The sequence below is a fragment of the Chelonia mydas genome, chromosome 10 (assembly GCF_015237465.2).
Source record: "Chelonia mydas isolate rCheMyd1 chromosome 10, rCheMyd1.pri.v2, whole genome shotgun sequence".
Lineage (NCBI taxonomy): Eukaryota > Metazoa > Chordata > Testudines > Cheloniidae > Chelonia > Chelonia mydas.
The window spans coordinates 72,481,259-72,506,807 of record NC_051250.2 but is presented as its reverse complement, the minus strand read 5'-3'; the positions used below and the strand labels follow the sequence as shown (position 1 = coordinate 72,506,807).

Here is a 25,549-nt window from a genome sequence, read left to right as displayed (position 1 = left end):
CAAGGATGGAAGCCATGGTCAGTTTGATAGAATTAGTATATGGATTTCTTTGTTTTTAACCTGGGATCAAAAATGAAATAAATCAAATAAGCATGCACCGACCACAATACAAGCTTGTCCTGTGAAAAAATAGTAAATATAAAGCACCAATTTGAAATACTCATACTCTCAGACAAAGAATTTCAGATGATTCTCCTCCCAGCTGTGTGTACATTAATAGTTTCCTAGTCCAGATTATAGCTACCGCACTGCTCAGGAATCCAGAAGTCCTCTTTGTCAATCCGACTACAAGATTCTGTAGTCAGGAAGAGAGCAAAAATAGTAACTACCCCCCTTATCCCCAACAAGTATGTTCCAGAAAAATCTATGGTGATTAAAACACACACAAAATTATCATGTTCATAAACTACATAGTTCCAAAATTGCTACAGTGCGTAATGAATGCACTAAAAACGACGGGAACAGTCATTGTAATTACAGTCCTAAATATGATAACTTTCTTCATCTCAGTCTTGCATATTTTAGACTAGCAATAGCAGCAGCAACAAAAACCCAATATTGACAGCAGGACTAAGCAATGAAGATTCTCCAGTGACAGGCCTATAGCATCTTGCTTTACAAAGCACAGAATGGTTTAAAAAAAATTGCAAGATCCTTTTGCAATTTAAGGCAGCTGTTCAGGTAAAACCAAAGCCAGAAGATTGTTTATTTTAATAAAGCTATTATATGCACAGCTCCAAATTAGGAATGGCAGGAGACATGGGGATGCCTAAACCACCACCACCTGTTTGCCCTGAAAATCAATTAAAGTCACACTATCACAGCAATCCTTTCTTAGCTAATAAAAGTTATACAGCTTTAACGTGCAACTTTAGGTGCTTTTTGGGAATGTGCCTGAAACCTAAGCCTGAGTCTCGCATTACTTTGATACTCACATGGATATGAGCTAAAGACTGCAAAACCAGCCGGGGAGGGGGAGGGGGGAGAAGGGGGGAAAGCTAGTAAGGAAAAAGTCACTTTGTAGCCGCTGCTTTCATGAAGTGGATTGAGCCAATATTCAATAAATTCTAACAATGCATCCTAGAACTATATATATTTTAAATAGGAGAAAATCAAAGCCCTTTATGACACACGCCTGTTCGACATATTCTGTGCTGCAGAACAGATCCAACTTTGCAAGTTGAAAGCAAGGGCAGTAGAGACATCCCAAGTGTTTTAGTAATTAAACGAATATGCATAATGAACCATATGCCCAAAGGGCCTGTTCTTCATGAGGGCCAGATTTTTGTTTGAATTTTTAATTTTTATATACAGATGAAACATTTCATGTAATATAGCAACAGTGTGAGATAACATGCTATGTGCGGAAGTGAAAGGCAACTGTCCATGTGAGAATGATCAGAATACACTTGATGAATTCTACTCTTAAGATTTCCCATTCAGATCCAAGAGTTAAGAGACATGCATGTTAACCATTATGAAAGAGTTACTGCAAGAGAAGTGCCACAGATTTTGAGTTGAGCTTTATATACATTTGGGTCCTGCCAGAAGACTCCAGGAGGATGAAGAAAGATCAGCTCTTGATCAGGGTTTTGTCAAAATAATCAGACTTTTAGGAGAACACTTAATACTCTGGGCCCATTGCAGAAGTTCAGGATCTGGATCTATGTAGCTAGGTTAGCTACATAACCAGTATTACAGTGACTACTAAAACTACAGAGGTTAAAATAATTAAGCTTTTGTAAATATATTAACTTAGTTACTGTAAATTTACACTGGGTATAGAATTATCAACCCCAAAAGCCTTATGTCAAGGAACAAAAAAAAAAAAAAAAAAAAATCTGACCTGCTTTGGAAGTAAACAGTGACTTCTAAGGAAAGTCAAGAAGTTAAACTGTTCATAGGGTTCTGCAATCAACTCAAAATTTAAACAATACAAATGGAATGTAAAACTGATCCTCTCCCCCTCTTTAGAGCATTTAAAAGGTGAAATAAATGAGCTGTAAATAATGTCACTCTTTGCTTTCAGTCCTAATTCAGGGTTTATGCTTTTGACACTGCCTGGTTTACTTGATCTAGTGGTCTCCGTGGAAAGACAGATAAACTTCAACAGGCTGTCAGAAGACAAAAATTGACAAGGAGCGTCACCTTTCCTGACTGCTTAAATCCTTTAAGGAAGTGTTGGAGCAATTAGAGAAGGAGTCTAATCTTTGCAGAGTGCATTAACACTCTCCGACCTCCCAGACAATAGATCAGAACTCAGACACATAATGCTTCCCTAAGGCTTTTTAGCCAGAGCATTTGATCTCATAGTCACTCTGTATGTGTTACTATAGGTATCAGTGCATAAGACATCATTCATTGTGCATTACAGGTCCACTATCTCTGTTAGTATCCTTTTAAAACAGAGAGCAGCCATTGCAATCTATAGGACTGTAGAGTTACTACTTCTCAAAAACAACCAGGCAGCAGTGCTACAGAATATCAACACTAATAACAATTTTAGGTTATTTCACTGCTTATTTCTCTGCTTGGGGACATACATCTATTTTTAAAAGGCATAACTTAATATTTTAGTCATAAAAATAATAATTTAAAAAGACTGCAATGCTTAACTCCTGTGAAGAGATTTAGAAGAGAGGGTATTACAGGGACCGATCTAGTTGAACAAGAAAAGCAAAATGGATAGTTGTAAATAATCCTCCAAAATTTGTACAAGAAAGCAAAACTTCCACAAGTACTAACTGGCAGATCAAGGCATAATTTAATTCCTGATGGACACATGCTGTTGAAATGCTGATCTCGCAATTTAAGTTATGCTTTCCCCATTTAATATTCTACACATTTTTAGAAAATTTGCTTAGCACATTTTTAAAATGGGATTAGACCTTCCATAGTTGCCATCTTCTGACAGAGGCCAGCTTTGAACATTCTTTATATGGACATTGCAAAATGGGTTTTTACAGAGTAGCTAACTAGATTCCCACCCATCTTTGAATAATGGGAGCTGCAATCAGGCAAACAAGTATTTTTTCTAAGCTTAAATCCATTTGATGTACACCGCCAGCCGATAATAGGGGTCAGATACCTAGGTACAGTTTGCAAGATTCAGTTTGCTTTTCCACACATCTACATGCAGCTGCTTTTGTGAAGAACCTATGTTACAAACACATTCAGTTTATACAAGAGAATATTTTTCAACTGTGCATCTCAACTTTAAAAACATGGAAAACAATAAAAAAGGTTGCAGCTACTAGTGTGTGTATATTTACAAGAACTCCTTCCATATCAAAGTATAATACAGCGGTTTTAAAACTGAACCGCAACAGAATACAACTACTGAAAATTAGTGACTGGCTTTGAGAAAAAGTAGTATAGTTACTATTTGACATTAAAAGATAAAAGCTGAGGAAAAAGGCAGTAACATACAATGGAAAGCAATTTAGGGAGTTCTGAACCTAAACTAGTAGGGGAGACTAAGTTTGCTTGTTGTTTGGGGGTTTTTTAAAGTGTAGGTTCGTGTAAATATACTGTGTTCCTCTCAGAGAATCCTCTAAGAAAACCTAATATGAGAGTCTGAAATAAATCAGAATAAGACAGACTGGGGAAAACAACAGTACCGTATTATCTATATATTTACATAAAATATATAAAGTCGCTGCATTGTGTTTAAAATAAAGAGCACCCTAAACAATTCTAACCTTGGCTAAAAAGCGCTAGGAAAAAATACAGATTAATCCATTTGCTTTTGGTGAAGTCGTGGAGAAGGTGTCAAAAATCAGGGTTATACTGGGAAGCTAATTTCAACCTTTGCTATCAAGATACTGCATCTCACCATAATCAACTATTTTATTTTTTTCATAGTTTGCTAGGACTTTGTGGATACACTCAGATAAAAATACATTTTCCCTGTCCCACAAAGGGCTAAAAAGGATGAGAGTGGGTTAAACATCCAATTGGACTTGATGTCATGATTTGATTTTAGGGTATTTATTAATTATTATTATCATCATCATCCTTCTTAAGCAATCTTGTATCCAACAATTCTGGACTTCCTGGTAGCTGAATCTAACCTCTGCCATGTGCATCATATTTTAGCTGCAGGTAAAGAAAAGCAAAACTAAAAAAGGGAGAAGATAGGCTTTTTAAATGCAATAGGAGTTCTACACCAAGCCTCCTTCATTTCAGATCTTGTAAAGAATGAAAAAAAATAAAGTGGTCTTCCCTTGCAGACCCCTTCCTTCCCGCACCCTCTCATGGTGCATCACAATAGCGATCACCGTCACCACAAAAACCAAAATGTTGCATTGCCTTCGAAATATAATATTTCTTCCAGATTTCTGCAAGTAGTGTTAGATTAGTACTGAATGGGTGTATGAAATTAAAAATAAAAAAGAGTTCAAGTAAGGAAAAAAAAGAAACTGCCAGAAAAATCTGAGAAAAAAAAACATTAAAACGGGAGTTTAATCATTCATGAGAGTCTATCGCCACCTACAGGATTTTCCCCCAGTTTTGAAAACCAGTTAACAAGCCTAGGTGAAGAGTTTACTCTAAAATGGAGGGCTGGATCCTCAGTTGGTGTAAAGCAGCGTAGGTCCACTGAAGCCAGTGGAATTAGAGCCAAATCCTTGACTGATGGAAATCAGCCTATTTTTCCTGTCAGTCCAAATGAGTGAAAAGCCCAGGTTTTTAGAGACTTTTTTTCTTTTAGATTATACTTACGTGAAAACTAAAGAACATGTTTATTTTTTAAATGAAGACACAAAAATAAAAACCAGTTACAGGATGCCTAGACTAATGGAAGAAACAATTAAGGTCAGTGTGAGTCCATACTTTTCACGTACATCAAATACGCCTACTGGTGCTCTGAGAAGTTTTCTGATAGATGACAGGGTTAAAATAACATAGTAAAAATCCCAACAGATCCAGGAAAAAGAAAAGTACCTCTGGGGTTTGCAAAACATGGCACATTTTTAATTGAATGTTCAATTTTATACTGTATATGAACTTACTGAGGGTGCTAAAAAGGTTTTATTTTCATGAAACTTAAAAGATGAACTTCTATTCATTCAATACTGTTAACTTTCTGTGATGCAGTCCACAAGTAAAAATAAATAGAGTCTGTAAATGTTATAAGCCTTGAAATTGCAAGAGAGAGAGTTCTTTTCCGGTAGAACCAGATGAGCTGATTTGATTGGTCACAAGTACATTTTTGTTATCTGTCTGCAGATTAGTCAGATGACAAAGATTACAATTATTGGTATCTCATAAATTCAAAATATACTCTAGAAACACTTTGTTTGAACCCTCTCTAGCAAATCCAGAGCTGCACTTTCATGACAAATAACTGCACATTACACTGTATTTGTCCCTATATTTTTGTAGGAAATTCCGAGTGACATCAGTGGAATTCTGTACAAAGAATGAGAATTCTGTACATTGAGTCAAGGATGACCTGTACAATGACAGTAAGAACAACGAGCTAAATCTATTTCTGGCATGAGTAGATTCTGCATCTCCACTGACAGCAATGGAATTGATCTTGCATACACAGATAGTGAATTTGGACCCGTATCTTTGACAATTAGTTGAATCCCAAGAAAGATGCTTGATTGTGCTGATTTGTGATTAGAACAACTAAAAGGACAGAATGTATCTGCTAAAACTCTAGGAAGTACTAAGAATCCAGTGGTGTTGCATATACAAGTAAAAACCAGCAATAGACTGGATCACAATTTTATCTCGTTGAACACAGTGTATGTTAAATAAATAGAAATTGTGTGGGATGGTATAAGACCAACAATAATCTCCTGTAAAATTAGATTCATAACTTCAAAAGACTAACACGTACGATTAAAAAAAAAAGGCTTCATAAATCAAACAGCTAAAGTACAATACACTATAGCAAACTCTAACCAGACCACAAAGAGAGTTCTCTCTTCATAAACATCAGATCAGGCAGCTAAAATTATTACCAAAGCTCTCTTGTAACTGTCACCTGTGGTGGGTATAATTACAGGCTACTGCTACAAGCACGCCCACGTCATATGGCAATAAAAGGACCTACAGCTTGCCAAGACCAGCCAGACAATGGAGAACACACACCACCTGACGAGAGCCCAAAAAGATCAGCCAGAGAGACTAATAAAAATGACAGCTTAGAAACAAATGACAAAGCTTGAACCACAAAAAAGGCAATATCAAATTAGTTGGAAATGCAAGCGCTGAGCAGAGTGCTCCAACAGGTCACAACTCAAGCAGAAAGCCAGTTAGAACTGTTGTCACACACGTTTGGTTCAAATTTAAGCTCTAAAGAACCCTTTTCAATAGACAAAATGTTTGTACATTTGGGGCTGACTTTATGTGTCGTTATTAGACAGCCAAACAGATGAAAAATACACATTATTAATTCAACTCAGTAAGCACGGGGGGGGGGGGGGGAAATCTGTTTTAAGGGGTTATCTATCCTTGTACCACCACAGTGAATTCATCTCTGTCTTTGAAAGCCTGCATGCATGGCTCCCAATGACCCACAGTCAATGAGTGCTGTGCACATATTCATCCTGTGGCAGAATTTGGCTTTCCGGCTCTGGCTGCAACTTTTGGATTACAAATACATAAAAAAAAAGCCTAGGGCTTAATTTAAAATCAGTTTAATGTAAGTATAGGGAAAATGGGAGGCAAGGGCTGAGGATTTCCGAAGCCGCCAGGGCTGAGGGATTAATTTCTACATGATGCACGCAAGTTTAGAAAGCACTGCACAGAAAGCGCTGTGATTATTCACATAAATCAGTATAGGTTAGAATCATGTTAAGGATTTGAGCCACCAAAGGCACGGAAATTCACAGCTAAGGGTGAAGTGTCCAATTCACAGTGCAATACAGTTAAGCAGAAACAGAAGAGTAGAGAATTAACCCTTAAGTGTCCTCCCAAACAATATTTGATAGATCTATTTCATAACGGTGTTTTGCTTTGTGCTGTCCTTCTTCAAGGCACTTTAAAAAGGGCTCCACAACAGGATCAATTTAGGACTGGCAGATTCTTAATGATATTCTGATTTCTTAAATCTTTGATTGCATAAATCTGAAGTTTCCTTTATTGTTAGTTGAAGTAGTAGTGGTGGCAGGAATAGCTGAAAAGCCACTGAGGATTGAAATTCGGCCAATTAAAACATCAGAAATAGATCTATAGAAATAGTAAAGAATCACCATAAGGCTTGCTTTCTTCAAACACTGAACAGGGAACTTTACTAGAAAAAGGAAACCAGTGTTACTACCAAAGAGACCTCTATTTCATTTCAGAGTTTCTGTCTAGTGCTCTCCTTAGTCCCTGTCCTGCTTGGGTTCCTGATACAGTTATAGAGAAACAACAGTTATATCCTCAAAAAGATTGGCTTGAGCTGCAAAGTTGAGATCCAAACTTTCCTGCAGTCTGAGGTGAGATTGGATCAGAGAGGCTAGTTTAGGCCTTTTTTTATTTAAAACTATTATACCCTCATGAGACTGTTCTCACCATTATAAAAGGTAGGTTTTCATCCTGCTCCCTACACTATGCTCCCGCTGCTGCGTATGAAATCCCACATTTGTGCATGCAGCTCTGTTACATGCATGTGACTGGAGACATGCAGGCAAATGTTCTGATGAGCAAGAAGCTCATATAGACAACAAAAGAAACTCAAATTATTGTAGAGATTTCAAGCTATGAATTTTTGGGGGGGACGGTTGGGGTGGGATGGAGGGCTACTGTTAAAGCTTGAGATACCTCTTTGAGTTCTGCTGTGGCAGTTAATATTCCCACAGCAATGACAATCAGTGATGACAATGAGTACTTGGTTTAATTAATGTATCTTTCCAGAAAACAAGCTTCCATCTAAGATGTACTGATGGTGCTAATTAGGGGATATTGCTAATGAACACCAGAGCCTTTTGCCTATAAGTCACCAGTACAAATCCAGCCCAACTCATCAGGGAGTTAAAAACTATTCACATCTAATGGGATGTTGGTGGAAACTCTATGAAATGAGTTTGGTGGGACTCTCATCTAGCTCCCAGTTCACAAACTCACCATCATGCTTTGCACTAACTGGGGCTGACTCAGGAGAGAGGCCAAGAACCTCATGGACCATGCAAACTGAACTACCATTACTCTAGAGGAAATTCCTCCAGATTAGGATTGATGCATGCCGGCAGGACAGTGTGTGTGGAAAATATGTTCTTGTGCTGCCCTGTAGATAGAGGTTAATTCATCAGGGCTGCATCAGCACTAAATCCATAATTATTTTGAAGCTGCAGTTTACAACAATATGTAAAAAAGAGTTGAGAATACGTAAAATAATTTGTTAAATAATCTGCATAAAATGTCATACATGGAGCTGTGTAAAATTTAGGAGCTACGTATCGCCACCACACATACTTCCCATACCGCACTTCAGCCAAAACTTATGACCAACCAGCACAGCTCTGCCTATGCCTGCTACCATTCACTGGCCAACCGGCCTAAACCACCAGCTATGTATGGCCTTGGAAAACAGCTTCTACCTGTCCCTATTCCTAACAGCAGCCCTGGTTAGTAGAGGTCCAAGACTGAAATAGTAGGGTATGCTTAAAATAAGTCTTAGGTGTACTGGCAGAGCTCAGTATGGGGAATGGGGGAAGAGAGGGAACGCGCTGAAGGTGATCGGTGATGAGGTCAGAAGTTACCCAAGATACTATGGAGTTTGGTTTGCATCTTACGCCTGGCTCTAGTCAAATGTCTTTTATGACTTCCATGAAAAATTTTAAAAGGAATACAATAGTAAAAGGCAGGCAATAGGTTCTTTTAATTTGACCAGAGTATAGTTTTCTTAATACAATTACTGTAATTTCATTAAATGACATAATTACTATTAATGCACAGAAAACTGTCAATAGAAGGTGTAATTATGTATAAAATCATAAGCACAATGTACAATGATGCATATTTATTTATAAAAATCATTCTGTGATTAAAATGAACTTTTAAAAGATTTTTAAAATGTATAATATATAGCAATAGCAATTAACTTCACAATTAATTTATGGGCTTAACTTCCACAACCATATTTGTGAGTTTTTTTAATATGAACTAAACAAGATGAAAAACAGCATCTAAAAAATTAAGCCATATATAGGTCTAATGCTGGAAAAACTAGCGAGTTGGGAGCATGTGTGTATATCATTTTGCTCATAAGCAGAAAACACCTATGGAAAATTCCAGGCTGAATATAGAAATTAATAAATGATTTCTGAAAAATAGTAACATACTATGGAAACAACGTTTAAATGGATGATGGCATAACACGAACCAATTGCTAGAAGCTGAATATCGACACATTCAAATTAGAAATTAGGCACACATTTTTAACAGCGAGGGAGATCAACCATTGGAACTAATTACCAAGGGAAGTTTTGATGTCTTTCACATCAAGACTGGATGCCTTTCTGCGAGACAGGCTTTAGCCAAATACAAGTTAATAGGCTCAATACAGAGGTAGTTGAATGAAATTTAATGGCTGAGATGTATAGTGGGTCAGACTAGATGATCTAATAGTCCCTTCTGGCCTTAAACTCTACGGATATGTTCACAATGCAGCTGGGAGCGAGTCTCCCCGTGCAAGTAGACAGACTTGCACTAGCGAAGTTTGAGCTAGCACCCTAAATATAGCATCATTAGTACATTCCGGCTCAGGTGGAAGTTTGGGCTCAAGTGCACTTAACCCCCTAAATTTCAAATCTGTGGAATTGCTGGCTCTGGTAGGGAGAAAGACACAGTAGGAACTGTCCAGAATTTCTGCATAGATATACAAGTCAAAAGGCCCCTAACACTCACTATGAGCAATTTGTCCAAATATATGGATATTCCTAGTTATGTGCCAATATATCAGTGTCTTTTCTGGGTCTGCAGTGATTGTGATATTCACTATGTAGACAACCAAAGGTTTATAGACTACTTATGTTCCACTAACACCTTGTTTTGAGCACTTAAGTGGTACACAGACCTTGTACTGGCCCTATGCACAAGGGTGAATTCCACCGAGTTAAATTCATTTGGTCATTGAAACTTCACCTTTCCCCTCACCTTCCACCCACCAAAAGTCAACTGACTAAATTCTGATTTCACGTAACACCTATGTAATCCCAAACAGTACTCACCCTAGTGTTTGTGCAAATGACTGCAGAAATTGTGTGATGGGGTATATTCCCCACACTGGCCACTGAGAGGGTAAATTAGGCCAGGCAAGCCTAATTGACCAAATAAGCAGCCAGTAGGGGAGAGATATAGGCGAGAAGACAACCACTAACTGGAGGCAGTCGCAGCTGGGCGGAAGAGAAGGGGCCTGTATAAAGCCCAGGAGCTGCAAGTAGCAAGGAGGACTGCAGGAAAGGCACGCTGCAGTTACTCCCTGAGAGGAGGGAGTTGGGAGGCTGGTGTACTCAGAGAGGGGGGACACAGTGATGTCGGAAGAAACCCAGGGAAACAGCAGCAAAGGCTAAGACATTGGCTGAATGTTATAGGGTCCCTGGGCTGGAACCCAGTGTAGAGGGCAAGCCTGGGTTCCCCTACCAGCCACTGGGTAGTTGCACAGGGTATTGGAGATGCCAGCCAAACAGCTAGTCCAGAAGGACTGTGATTTCCCTGGAAGGGGAGGAACTTAGTGACCTGGCTGCCGCTCCAAGAGGGAGGGAGAGGCTATAGACAGAGAAGAAGATGGGTAGAGAGACTGCTGAGGAGGGTGAAGCACCTGGCAGAACTGATCCGCAGGATGGCCAGGAGTAGGTGCCACGAGCGGTGAGGGAACCCAGTCACAGACAGTCACAAGTCATCAGTTTAAACTATTATTGGAATTATGTTGGATTGGAGGGAGTCTCAAGTGGGGTTCCACAGAAATCTGTTCTGGGTCTGCTGTTGTTTAACATCTTATTAAATGATCTGGATGTACATACAGAGAGCATAATAATCAAGTTTGCAGATGACACAAAGCTAGAGGGGGCTGCCAATACTTTGGATAGAGCTAAAATTCAGAGGGATCTTGATAAATTGGAGAACTGGGCTGTACGCAACAAAATGAATTTCAACAAAGGGAAATGTAAGGTGCTACACTTAGGGAAGAAAACCAAATGCACAAATACAGATTAGGGGAAAACTGGCTTGGCAGCAGCACTGCTGAGAAGGATCTGGGAGAATATCAACATAACTCAGCAATGCAATCCTGTTGCAAAAAAAAAAAAAAAAAAAAAAGCACAAATGCAATTTTATGTTGCATTAACAGAGGCATAGCATGCAAGTCATGGGAGGTGACGGTACTACCGTACTCGGCACTGGTTAGGCCTCAGCTGGAGTACTATGTCCAGTTTTGGTCACCAACATATGGAAAGGATGTAAAGAAACTGGAAAGGATCCAGAGATGAGTGACAAAGATGATCAAAGGGATGGAATGTAAGCCATATACGCAAAGGCTGAAGGAACTGGGTATGTTTAGTTTGGAAAAGAGGAGATTAAGGAGGGACATGATCGTGGTCTTCAGATACTTGAAAGGCTGCCATAAAAAAAAGACAGAGAAAAGTTGTTCTCTCCCCACAGCAGGCAGGACAAGAGGCAATGGGTTCAAACTACAGCACAGCAGATTTAGGTTAAATCTCAGGAAAAACTTCCTAACAGTCAGACCAGTAGGACAATGGAGCAGACTGCCTCCGGAGGTTGTGGAAGCTTCTTCACTGGAGGTTTTCAAAAGGAGGTTGGAGCCATCCATTTTGGATGGTTTAGACACAACAAATCCTGCCTCTTGGCAGGGGGTTAGACTAGATGACCGTTGTGGTCCCTTCTAACCCTATGATTCTATTACTTTAAACAGATTGAGTGCTGCTGAGGAATTTGCTTTCACTTTTTAGTTGGTGTGTGTATGCATGTGAAATCTACTCACATGTTATTTATATTCCACCGTGGGGAGAGGAGACAAGCACTGAGATTTAACTTGGGAGTATTTTACCCTATAGATTGATGCAAAAGGAGATAGCACTCTTCTGATTCTCCTATGGTCCCACGTGACCTCCTCTCTCTCTCTCTCTCTGTGGTTCTGTCCATCTCTCTTTCTCTGATGTGCCTCCAGCAGAAGTAGTAAATACTCTTGTCAAACTCACAACCCTGTCAACATTGATGGGAAAACATTCCCGGTACACAGTAATGGAGGTGTGAGAGCAGCACACAGCCCAGAGCAGGAAGGCGTGGAGGTTTCCTGTGTTTCTGGCCATATTATAAGCCCTGACAATCATGCACGAACAGTTTTAAAAAATATATATGCCATTCACAGTACCATCCCTCAGCAACTGTGGTTGAATGAAGTAAATTGACTCTTGTACTTCCAATTATGCATAGAACCAAGAAGAAAGGTTCAAGAGATGTCTTGGGGATCTCAGACTCCTCTCCTGCTGTTAATGTCAGAATGGCCACATAATAAAAGAGCTGTGGAACAGGCTGAGCTGAAACTGGGCTGCTTTTGGGAGGATAGTGGGTTTTTTTTATGGTTTTAATTCACCTTTCATTTGGTCAATGAGTAGGTAAGAACACCCAATGGGTACTCCAAAACTCTGTTTTCCCTTGCTTTTCCAAGGGCTCCGGAAAAGAGTGGTTGAAAAAGTTGGAGGAAGAGCAGAAGTTTCTAGGCAAGTTAGAGGCGTTGCTTGTAGTCATTTTTGACCTGCTGCGTGTGAACTGTACACACAGTTTTCATTTTGCACCGAGACTACGGCAAAGGCACTTTTAAAACTATTAACAGAGACACTGGAAACATTCATAGTGAAGGGGGCATAATTAACACTAATGCTGAATCAGCTAGGTTTAAAATATTTTTTCAGAGGAAAGTTACTCTCTATTACCTTAACATTGTACAGTCATTTCCCACCCACCCCCACAATGACATATCATCACACGACATTAGTTCTATGGGGAAAGCATCTATGACACGCAGTAGAAAGAGAAATTTGGAAAACTGTCCTTTTCACCCTCTGATCCCATTTTTCCTTCTCTAGATGCATCTTGGACCATCACCTATAGCTCCTTGGTCCTAGACACACTTTCCCACTTTCAGTCTCCCTACACTTGCCCTTTTTTCCTTATATTTCAGTTTCCCTCATTTGCTAACATTGTTATATTTCTCCACAGCCTAGAGACAGACACATCTCCATGTTTGTTTTTGGCCAGATTCAGCAAGCTACTTAACCATATGCCTAACTTTAAGCATGTGCTCAAGTAACTTGCTGAATCAGGGCACTTGGCACCCTGTATGCTCACATTCTTTCCATTTTCAGTACGTACAAACATGCAGTTCCACCAGTGCACTCACACATACCTGCTTCAACTAAGAGTCCCATTTTACCCTTCACATTCGGAATACACACACACGGGTCTCGGGAACCACAGCGATTGCACATGCACACTCAAGCATAAGAGTGGCAGATCATCCAAGGAACCCAGAATTTCATGTTCTAGAGGAAAGAACTAAAATTAACTGAGCCTTCTTCCCCTTGGGGTTCAGTATATCTGTGTACATCACAGGGAAAGGTATATCAATTAGTATCTCAGTTGGAGAATGGACTGGAAAACACTAATCGTCACCCTTTCAAGCTCTTGATCCATTAGAGTCAACTGTGTATATTATCAATGCAAGTAAAAAACAAAAACAACCCCCCCCCCCTCTCTTCCTCCTCAACTGTGCCTGCCAGATCCCTCTCAACCTGCACGGTGAAAGACAGCTTCTCTGTCTTTACTCTGTACATCTTTCAAGCAGCGACAGCTCACTTTACTCATCTGTGCAAATACACTGTGAAGTGTTTTCATCAAAAGAACCCTAAAGCAACTTATAATTCAAAGACAAAAAGGGAGGCAAACACTTGGAGATGTGGCTGTTATTTGGTTTAATAAACACTTAACTCAAAAACTTTTTTTTCCCTCTGGACCACCACAAAACAATTTTGCAACCTTTAATGGCATGCCAGACATTTCAAGCATGAAGAAAATGCCACACTGCTGAATAAAAAGGAGGAGAAACCTCTTTCTGCTTGAGTGGATGAGAAAGCTGAAAAAAGGGTGTTTACTACAAAGAGGAAAAAAAGAATGCAGCTGAAAAGTGGGCCAGATAGGTGGAGAACTTGGCTGTTAGTTCTCAGACCACACCAGGACTTGCTGACCAATTTTTTTTTATATATATATATATATTACAGTCAATGGGCAGATTTGCAAGAGACAATTAATGTCAGCATAGAGCTGCTTGTATGCAGTCGGACAAGTGGCACGCCCTCAACTAACAGGTGTGGCAAGCATTGCTGAACTACAGTAAAATGCAATCTCATTGAAATTAAAGTTGGAACGGAAAAGACCTATTAGTTCATCCTGTCCCATCAATAAAGGATTGTTGCCTATAGGCTCGTTCTTCCAGTGCTTTATCAGCAGTACAACAAGCCAAAGGTAGGTCACAGGGCTGCCGCCATTCCATTATCGCAAGTCCAGCCAATATGACCTTCTGTAAGCCCTTTGTGGGGATTCTAGACCACTAGGTCCTTGGTCGTGACATTCTTCTCTGTGTAAACCTATTGAGAGCCAGTGCAGCCCATCCAATCCTTATGTGCAGAGCCTTCGGAGGCCCCCAGTGCTGCCTTTGGGACCACATAGCTCCTCCATACAAGGTCTCAGAAGGGGCTTTGTTGTGCAGAAGGCCTCTGCAACAGGTGAAAATATGGGAGAGATTGTTCTAGAAGGACCGCCGTGGTGTTCATCTTGCATTCAGTACAAGGAGAACCTGATCAAGCTTGGGACTTGTGGGCACTACAGCGATTTAAATAATAAAACTGAAGGACAATAATAGTAAGACCAACCAACAACAAGAGAGTTTAAGCTGGGGGGGGGTGAGGGGGAGGAGAGAAGATGCTGTAAGACTCAATGCCTCATATGAGTTAGTCTGATGGAATATGAATAAATCCACTTACCACAAATGCTACCACACTCCTTAGTGTAGATTCCCAGAGAAAGCAGCTCCTTAGAAATTGTATTGTATTCCATATCGCCATGGTGATTTTTTTCACACGATCAACATTTCTCGATAAGATCTGGTAAACGTCGGACGGGAGGGGAGAGAAAGGAATTTAATTAAATGCTCCAATTTCCTACTTCACTTCAGGAACAGTGACAATTTTAAGCTACAATTGCCTTTGTGCTTGTACATATGCTACAGCTTCTATTTCAGAGACACGCTCCAGCTACTACGTGTTTTCGTATGACACCCAAATATTTCAGCACTTCCCCCCACCCCCAAAATCTGCAAGTCTGAAAGAAAAAGAATGGAAGCTTTTTTCCCCCCTCCACCAAACCCCCCCCCCAAAAACAAAAACCACACCTTTATGGCAAAATCCTACAGAATTTAACAGAAAATGAAACCCTTTCCCTTAGGGGTTTGGGCTATCTCTCTATAGAATTGAATAAAAAATTATATTCTTGCTACAGATGGTTAAAAAATAGCAAGAATATTAGTCTCAATTAAATACTACAGACTTTCATAGTAACTGATTTAGAACCTTATTAAATTTCTATATCATCTTATTGTTTTTCTTTATTCTTCAGGGATGAAACCAAAGTATAGGTTTTTGTTTCAAATTCCATAAACTGTGCAACATGCATATATGTTAAAAGTTCTTTATTAAGCCATTCTTTTCCCTCCAGAAATTGGGGAGATGTAGCACCACAGAGTTAGATCAGGAAGCAACTGTGTGTGAATGCAAATCAGCATTTATACACATGCAAAAAATCTACACAGAATTGACATCTGTGTTCCATGTTTCTATACATAAATAGAGTTTGACCACAGGTTCTATCATCTGGGTGTATTAGTGAGGCTACTGAAAATCCATTCCAAACAGAGGTGATAGCTCGGCCCAGAGTCAGCCTACCTTCTTTGAAAACTTGCGGTTGTCTCCAATGAAGCGCTTTTCTCGTGGCTTGAAGGTTCTGATACTTGCTTTTACCTAAGGAAAGAATAATTTATTTAGAATGTTACCATTCAAGTTTGGTATCATCATATTGATTTGGAGCTCTGGTGTCCTTTACTTATTTATTTGTTTCAGTCCCTAAATGGTTTACGACAAGGTGTTAGGTGTACAAATCAGTTATTCTGCACAATCCTGGGGCTAATCTAGGTTACTCCAAAAGAGTGGCAGACTGCAGGGTGTGAGCAGCTCCATGGTTAAGCTCAGCACACAGCTCAGCATACTCCCTTCTGTTCCTCTGTTGGATCAACCCCATACAGAAAAGTTCTAAAAAAAGAGACAGGAACTGAAGATCACTTCCCCAAATGTCCTGTTCATGCTGCATATTTAATACTAAGGTATTAGAAGGGACATCCGAGAACAGATGGAAGTATTTTATGCTCCTGTAACGCCCTTAGCCACTTAAACCAGCTTGTGATATACTTATTCATGCTGAATACTACCTTACTCTAGTAATAGGTCCACTGAAGTCAATGGGATGACTCATGGAGTAAGGTGCTACTCAAATATGAGTAATGGTATTATAATTTAGCCCACAAAAAGTAGTATCTTAGCCATAGGCAGGAGAATGGTCAAGTAGATAGGGCACTCGGTCTGCAACAAACTTTTTGTGTGACCTTGGTCTAGCCTACTCTGGCCTTAATATCCCATCTGTACATTGGAAACAGTACCTTCCTATCTTACTGCAGTGTTGTGCGGGTACAATAAATTAAAGATTACAAAGAGGTTCCCAGACACTACAGTGATGGCTAATAGATACTTAAATAGATCGATTCCAGTCTATCTGAAAAACAGGAATGGCCTGGGAACATCTTTGAAAGCCTCCGGAAAAGGGGAGCCATAATATATTTGAGCTTGTTCTTTGACAAAGAGGGTTGATCATTGTTCTCTCTAGCAACATCCCAAACCTAAACTCCATACAAGGCAAAACAGTACCTACTAACCATTTAAATAAATAAAACTTTGCTTCCTATATCACTGTAATAAGTGGCTAGTAAGAAGTGAGTTACATTCCATCCAGCAACAGCAAATGTAAAACGGAATTTAATTCAGTAAGAGATGGAGGGACACAAGCAATCTGAGACCACCACACCCATGTCTGAGTTTTTGTTCCTGTCAACACTCTCTGAATAGAATATTGTGGGTCAACTTTCTGGGAAGAATTAGTCGTTAAAATTCCTGCATAGTAATGTAAATATTAACTCCCTTTTTTGTTACTGCAAATTAAGCCCTTGCGTGCAATAACCCACACCTCTTCCCAAAACATCTGTGGTCATCCCCAGCCCAAAGCTGCCATTTCATTGTCACATCAACTTGGATGGAATGTTGCAGCATAGTGATCTGCCAGTATTTCTTTATAAAAAGAATAAAGCCCAACCTTCCCTCCAGATGCAACCAGGTCAGGACCTTCTCCATTCAGTTCCTGTGTTTAAAAGACCAAGCCCCTTGGCACTAGCAAATTTAGGCGTTCCAGTTTCTTACAGAGTGGATGAGTTAAGTGAAAACAGTTAAACTTACTGGATTAAATACGACATCCAACTCCAAGCAAACTGCTCCTTTTGAAGCACGTTCCAGGTCTTTATTCTTCAATGTATAACAACATTGCTCTCCATTTCTAATCTAGAATTATAATAAATAAATAAATAAATAATAAAGTGTATCAATAAATATTAACTCTCCACTGTGTCTAAAATAGCTTTCTAACCACTGTCCTTCCCCAGAAAAGATGACAATATAGAAAAAGCCTGAAATGTAACATGACCATTGGATTAGAGGACTGTAAAATTGCAGATTAAAAACTATTACCGTCCAACTTTAATTTACAGACCCTGTACTTTTATAGCAGAGCAGTGCAAACAATAACCAGCCTGAAAATTCTGTCCTGGAAGCCAGTGAGTTGATGGGAAGTAATCAGCCTGTGTAAATTACAGATTTAAAATGGAAGTTTTCTTCCAAAGATCAGAAAAGGAAACACAACAACAACAAAATCAAAATAACAAATCTCCAAATTCTCAGTTTATTGAAAGGTTGTCAAATTATTAGCCATAGAACAAAGAGAGTCCAAATCAATCAATCATTACAATTGGAATGAATGTTAATGTAACAAATGTTCAAAATAAACAAATTCCTGTAAAAGACTTTCCCCTTAGAATTTCAGATGCTGTTTCTATGCTCTAATCTGCCTGTTGGCCCTGTCATGTTAAATATCTATGAAAAAAACCATCTCCTTTACCATTTTGCAAACTATTTGGCTCAAATAAATGGCATCCTCTCTTCAAAAGTGATGGCAGAAATGTATTTATTATACACAGTAGGATATGTATTGATTAAACATTTGGCTTTTTAGGAAGCGGACCAGTTAATTCTAAACAGCAGCAACATAAAAACTGCAGCTCACCGAAAATCTCCATTTGGGGACTGTAATGATCAAAGATTAAAGAGAACAGAGGAAATTTGGGGGCATGAAATTGCAACCATATTTAAAATAGCTATTGCTGTCAAGGCATTAGTTTAGTACAAGTGCTCATACAAGCCATGGTGAAAATGGGTAAGGAATAAAAGGCACAAACGGGAATAGAGTGTTTTCACATGACAAGGGAAAGGTCACTTTCTTTCCCAATGCTGCTCCACCTCCTTTATACTGAATAGTTTTTCAGCGGATTGATCCCTTTCCTGGCTAATGGTTAAGAAAAGAGGGCCCCCGAAAGAACCAGTTTGCATCCTCAGTGGGATCCAAACAGGAATTCCAGCTTCCACTAATGCTGTCATCCAAAGCTTCACCTGATAGGATGTTTTGGGGTTGGTATGTCTGTGTTTTGTTTATTTAAAAAAAAAAAAAAAAAAAGCATGGTGTCTGATTTTAGATTGATTCTGCTTTCATTACATGAGCATTTCAAACCACATATAGGTGGAACCTATATGGGACACAAAACAAAAGGGGTACCTCCATGAAAGCAGCTCCTTCTAAGTTGACAACAAATATGATGCCACTTCACAGCCCAACGGTTTTAGACAGTGCTGCCAAATCTGGACCTGCAGGGCTACTAGTGCTAAGGTGATGTTTATTCCTCGTATTCCAAGAATATATTGCTGGAATGTAAGCTGCTTTGTGCTGATTAACAGCTAAAGCTGATCAAATAGTGGAATTTCTCATCTATGAAAAAATATGGATATTTTGAGGTTTGGTGTTTTGTCCCAATTCAGGACAACATCAAAATATCATCTTTTTTTGCCGAATGAAAAGTTCTGAAAAAATTTTATTTGGAAATGTCAAAACAAACATTTCAACATTCCCAAACTAAAATGTTTCACTTTGATGTGTAGATCAGAAATGAAACAATTTGTTTCAATTTTTCCAACTGGAAATTCCACCAAACTCAGTTTTTTTCCTCAGAAAATTTTGATTGCAACCAAATCCCTCTTTAAAAAAAAAAAAAAAAAAGAGGAAAATGTTTTGTTTAAAAATTTTCAACCAGCCCTATGAAACAGACATATGATAAGAATTAAAGCACTGCAGGAAGTCAGGATATCTTCTCTTTTGACACAGTTCGCAACGATGCGTATCGTAGTTTTCACTCACCTCTGTTGTTTAACAGGAAACTCGCATGTATTACATCCATCATTCCCTCCATAAACCCACCCACATCAATTCTGGACATGATACTAATTCTATACTCACTCCTCATACCCAGCTGATACAAGAATCTGGGGCAGATGAGCAGCAGAAGGATATCACACACGGAATCTTAGGCATTCTAGCTAGGGAGACAGCACAAATAAATGGCTTCCCAAGAGACTCCAAATCTGCTTGAACAAGGCCGGCAACCAATGGCAATCTCAAACCTGTAGATACAGTCTTCCAAGAAGCCTGTCTACTCTAGTCCACCAACCAATGAGTGTGTTATATCTCCTATTCTGGAAAATAAAACTTCCATAAGGCTCAGAGAATTGATCATCTTCACATGTTTCTTCCTTGATAATAATATAAACCAATCAAAATCCACAAAGTAGTCCAGATGGATTGGGTTCCTGGCCAATCACTTTTGCAGCCTGTTAGCCTGGAGAACACTCTGGTTAACATTTCTGCAACAGGTAGAAGGAATGCTGCTGAAAACAACTTCTCAGAGATGCACATGTGCACACACATTCACAGCAGGTAACTCAAAGCACAATTCAGACTTTAATGTACATGTCTGTTAATTTTGTGCTTATTTCACATCGAGCTAAAACAAATTGGATAATTAAATTATATATGGTTTAGTGATTTTCTGCATCTTTCAGATACACATTCCTCATAGCTCTTCCTCTGTTCCTAGTGGGGAAAACATTCTTGACAATAACCTGATGAGGAGTACTCTTTATCTGTCCTTGGTATATATTAGTTAATTATCCATTTCAAAAATCTCGATGAGGAAAGCATCAACCACAGTAGTACCACATGTGGCTAAGTAGAAACATGCAGTACTATGACAGTAGCTTTAGCTAGACTTACTGGTTTGATTCTGGCATCATACCATTTTACACCAGAGCAAATTTCATTGATTTCACTCCAGATTTGCACAGTGAGAGCAGAATCAAATGCAGTGGGTATGGCTCCATGTGTGTCTGTACGCAAGTTTAGAACCAACAATGAATTCATGCCCATTGCAATGAATTATGGTATCTGAGAAACTGTTCTGGCTTGGAAGACCTTTTTCAAAGCTAGAAATGTGCTTGTAAAAGGTGAGTATCATTACTATTAAACTTTACTTAAAATTGTATTGGGAAAAACAACAGTTCTGTTGGAAGTGTTAACAGTCAGTTTTATTTCTTGTTCTTAATTCTATTTGGTTTACGTGCAATTGTAGTTCAGTCCAACACTAAACATTCATATTGATTTCCTAGTTCACTGACCTTTTTAAGAAAAAACAGAGGGGAAAAAATTGGAAATAAAGTGGCGTTTCTCCACCTTACATTTTTTATTGAATACAGGGTAAAAAAAAAACTGTTTAATGCACCACTAGCATGCTATCCCAGTTTGCTTCAACAAATGCAGTGGGGAAGTTCAGTACATTTGATCATATAGAAATAAAAAGGTAGCATCCCTCAGAAGTTCACAGAAAAAAATGCCCAGGTTAGCTTTTGCTACAGTACATTTCCATTGCATTAATTTCTTGAGTCATACTTTTTCTCCCTACATTTGTTTCTGTTTCAGTACAACACATTCCCGCCAAATATTTAAAGATGACCAATTCTTTTCCATTTAATTTGGGGTCCACTTTTTCCTCATACCACTGCTGTTCATGGCCATTGGCAAACATTCCCACTAGCTACAGGAAATGTGAATGGATGTTACACCAGAGTCAGGCAGAAAGTATCTGAAAGACCGATTAAATCTTACCTACCGTTGTGTCACCCCAACTACAATAACTTTTGCTTTGTGCCTCGTATCCCAAGGATTTCATTCAATAATGAGTTCAACGAATGGTCTCTGTAACATGACTTGTCTCTGGCAAGGCTATCAATGAATACTGAATATTACAGCTAGGTGAAAAGGACAGGAATACTTTTTACACAGACACACTTCTGATCTAAATTTGAACAGGGCTGAGAATAGGACCTTTGAAGAGAGGTAGTTAAGGCTACTCCTTAGTGACACTATGCTTTACACCTTGATCAGATCCCACGATGGAATGCCTACATTGTTTGGGAGAGCTGATCATGTGCAAGATTGCCTGTAACAGGTTGATTTAACACCGAGGGCAGGAAAGTCCGACTTATTGATTTGCTCCTTTTTGTAAGGTCTGAGGCCAGATAGGATGTTTTTTTCCTAGCACTGTTTGGTTTCAGGTAGATGGATGTGCTATAAGAAAATGAATCCAACATCTTCTCAGCTAGCTAGATGTAAAGACACAAACTAATGACTAAGAAAAGCTATGAACAGAAAATTTGAAGAATTCTCAGAACCAAAAGATTTCTTCAATATGACGTACCTCCTCACCCTACTGTTTTTATATCCCTCATTAGACAATTTTTTTCCTTTATTCTACAAAACTTATTCAATGTTACAGCTCAGAATACCCGCTGTTTGCTTTGCCCAAAAGTTCCTGTGTGTTTTATTGTAAGCTATTCCATCAAAAAACAAACAACAACAACAAAAAACAACCCATGCACACACAAAAAAACCCCCACAAAAAAAATCCTTCAAATATATAAAGCCTCCCCCATATCCTCATTCAAATGCTTCTGACATTCTGACACTCACCCTTGTCATGATGCATACAGAAGAGTCATCTGATAATGGTAAGGCAGGGGGCAAGTTGTGATTACTGTGATTACTACAGTTACCAATACTGATGCTAGAACTTCCTACTCTACAATTATTGTCCTGTCTTCCTCCTCCCCCGGCCCACACCACTTGGTTGCTTTGCTTGCAGGTAACATCTTGCCTTTTAGTTTGTTAGCTCTTTAAGCAGAGACTGTCTCTTACCCTAGATTTGTACAGCACCTAGCATACAGGGCCCTAACATGACCGATGCTGCTAGATCAGGGATTGGCAACCTTTGGCACGTGGCCCGCCAGGGAAAGCCCCTGCCGCGTCCTCAGGTTCTGCCGATCGCAGCTCCCACTGGCCGCGGTTCGCCATCCCAGGACAATGGGGGCTGCGGGAAGGGCGGCCAGCAGATCCCTCAGCCCCGCGCTACTTCCCGCAGCCCCCATTGGACCAGAATGGCAAACCACGGCCAGTACAAGCTGCGACTGGCCAAACCTGCGGATGCAGCAGGTAAACAAACCGTCCCGGCCCACCAGGGGCTTTCCCTGGCGGGCCATGTACCAAAGGTTGCTGATCCCTGTGCTAAATACTACCACAATAATAAATTATAAGAAGTCACATAACTATTAAACTTAATAATTCTTCTAAAATTCCATATTCCCCTTCAAGACTCAAACAAAAGATAGCTCTGACCGTCCATTGTCACTTCAGGAGCCAAGGCAAGGCCTGTGACTAGAGCTGATTGAAAATCAAAATTTCTATCTTGTAGGAAAATTCCAATTATTTCAAAATATGTTTGTGTTCTAAATTGGGACAAAGTCAAAATATTGAAGTTTTTCATAGAATGGAAATGTCTGTAAAATTGTGCTGGAAATATTGAAAATGTTACATTTCCAGTTGGTTTGGAATTCATCTGTGTCCCCTTGAGCTGCCTCAGTACTTCATGAGACTTGTATTTTGAGTGTCTCAAGCCCCCATTTTCATTGCAGCCAGGCTCCCCAGCCAGCCTACACCATGTGATTCCCATAAGGCACCGCTACAGTTCAACCAGAGAGGACACCATGGTGCACCATGGGAGACGTAGTCCACGCGAGGAGCAAGGCACCTGAACTACAACTCTCCTCAGGCATTGCAGTAGCTCAGGAGGACACAGATTAATGTCAAACTGTCCTCAGACAGAACATTTCAAGTTGGTTCTACAAACTCAAATGTTTGGTCTGGGTCGACCTGACCAGAAACTAAATATTTGTTTAGGTTTTCCTAATGGAAAATCAGGAAATTTTCCATGGGCAAATGCTGACTTTCCCATCATAGCATTTTCCATAAAAAAAAGGATGATCACATCAAGTATGCTAATAGGTTTAGAAAACACAATAAAAATATTAAAATGCACAACCATATTTGCCTATACCGGTTGTTTCCCTGTCATACCAATAGAAACTTCTTATTGGTTGAGTTCACTGGCAAAAAAGAACATGATCATCTTTGTCTTCAACCTCCATTTTTTGGAGAGAAGGCAGCTGTGGTATGAATTTAGTCCTTGGGCTGAATTTAAGACATCCCTGCTCTAATCGGAGTAATTACTATTGGGCAAATTCTGGCACCTGCTATGGCCCCTTCTTTGCTGCTCCAACAATATAAAGAGGGCAGAATAGCCATCTGAGAAATTTCCCCAGAACAAAAGGCTGCCATAGATAATCCTACACTGCTGCCTCCACCCACCCGCCCAACCCACTAATGTAGGGGCATGTGGAGGAAGTATGTCAGTATAGGGGGTGCCTGGCATGCTTTGTAATCCAAATATTTTGGGTTACACAGCAGCCCATTGGTAGTTGCGGGGAAGCGAACACAAATTAAAGCAGCCTCTAGGGTTTCTCTAACTAACATTATGGACCATGCCTGAAACAACCCAGATTTCCAGAAGTGCAAAGGTGCACCTCTGCAGCCCCACCCCATGCTGTGCCGTGCCTCCAAATAACCTGGTTCTGTATCTTGGTGTGGGGGAGATATCCAATCTTAATGAGAACTATGGCGTAAATTCATTGTAAAGTCCTCCCCCAGCTTTCTATCCTTCCAGGCCAATATTGTGTTGCATTTTCTCAAATTCATGAATATATCTGCTGAACTATTCTTACAAACGCCCCCTTAAAACAAATGTGACTGAATACGGTATTGATGTAGCTAGCCAATGCTAAATCTATTAAGCAACCACCTTACTGACCGCTTGTGAATTTTAATGAAATAGTAAAACCTGAGATTAATACAACATAAGGCTTTGAAAAGACAGGAATCTTACACAGCAAAGGTTTTTTCTTTGCTTTTAGCTCAAAGAAATGTGGTTTAGTGAGGTTTTTTGCACTGAAATACGAAAACTTCACCATGTATCCACCTTTGATGTGAATCCGATGTCATATCTTCATGATATGACTCAACGCAGCTGGGTAAAACCCTTGTACATCATCACCCTTGATATATGCAATGGACAATGGCTATTCCCCCTGGGTAACATGTCTAAAGCATTTGGGACTCTGAAATTCTTTCTGGGTCTCATCACTAATGCACAGTGTCATACAGTTGCACTGAGTAACATAAAGAGTGCTTAATAGAAGAGACACATGGAATTATTCAAAGGCAACTTTCTCTCGGAAAAGGAGACAGCAAGCCACCTAGTCAACCCACTCAATGCCAGATAATACAACTGTAGTGTTACCACAACTGTCACATATAGGGCCTGATCCTGTAGCACCAAGCACTACTGGTCAGATGCTAAGTGCCCTCAACTCACAAGGAAGATGAGGTGCTCAGTATCTTGCAGGCTCGGGTCCTTGTGGTCTCAATCTGAGACATCCCTTAGAACATGAAACCTCTGAGACATTTATGTTAGTTATCGTCACTGTACTATTGGATACTGAAACCATTTGGTTATTTGATGAGGATATTTTACAGACCTTTTCCTGTTAATTAAAAAAGAGTGCAGCTGGAGTCAATATTGAGCTGATAATACTACAGATAAGAACATTCCATCTTGTGGCATAGTACTTCATCTGACCGCCCCTCCAACATGGGGATATTTGATATAAGACCATTATATTTTGCTTTCAACTTCATTGAAGCACATTACATACTTCCATCTTCCAAATAACTTGCATCTTTGTATAATATGGGAGTCCCTTGAAGCAAAAATGAAAAGACCATAAGGTCGTTTTAATAAGAAGCGGGAGCAAAAGGCAAGAGAGATGGGAGAAAA

The 25,549-nt window shown here is 39.6% G+C and overlaps 1 protein-coding gene across 5 annotated transcripts in view; it reads right to left on the bottom strand.

Annotated features, from left to right (window-relative positions):
* Positions 1–25,549, bottom strand: part of MCTP2 (multiple C2 and transmembrane domain containing 2) — a 164,179-nt gene that overhangs the window by 41,566 nt on the left and 97,064 nt on the right. For all 5 annotated transcript variants that reach the window (XM_037910725.2, XM_037910726.2, XM_037910724.2 and 2 more), the window contains 3 exons: positions 17,568–17,669; positions 15,954–16,028; positions 14,997–15,116 (listed from right to left, as the gene is read on the bottom strand). In XM_037910725.2, the coding sequence (XP_037766653.1) occupies positions 14,997–15,116; positions 15,954–16,028; positions 17,568–17,669 (297 nt within the window). The remainder of the gene's footprint in view (positions 1–14,996; positions 15,117–15,953; positions 16,029–17,567; positions 17,670–25,549) is intronic.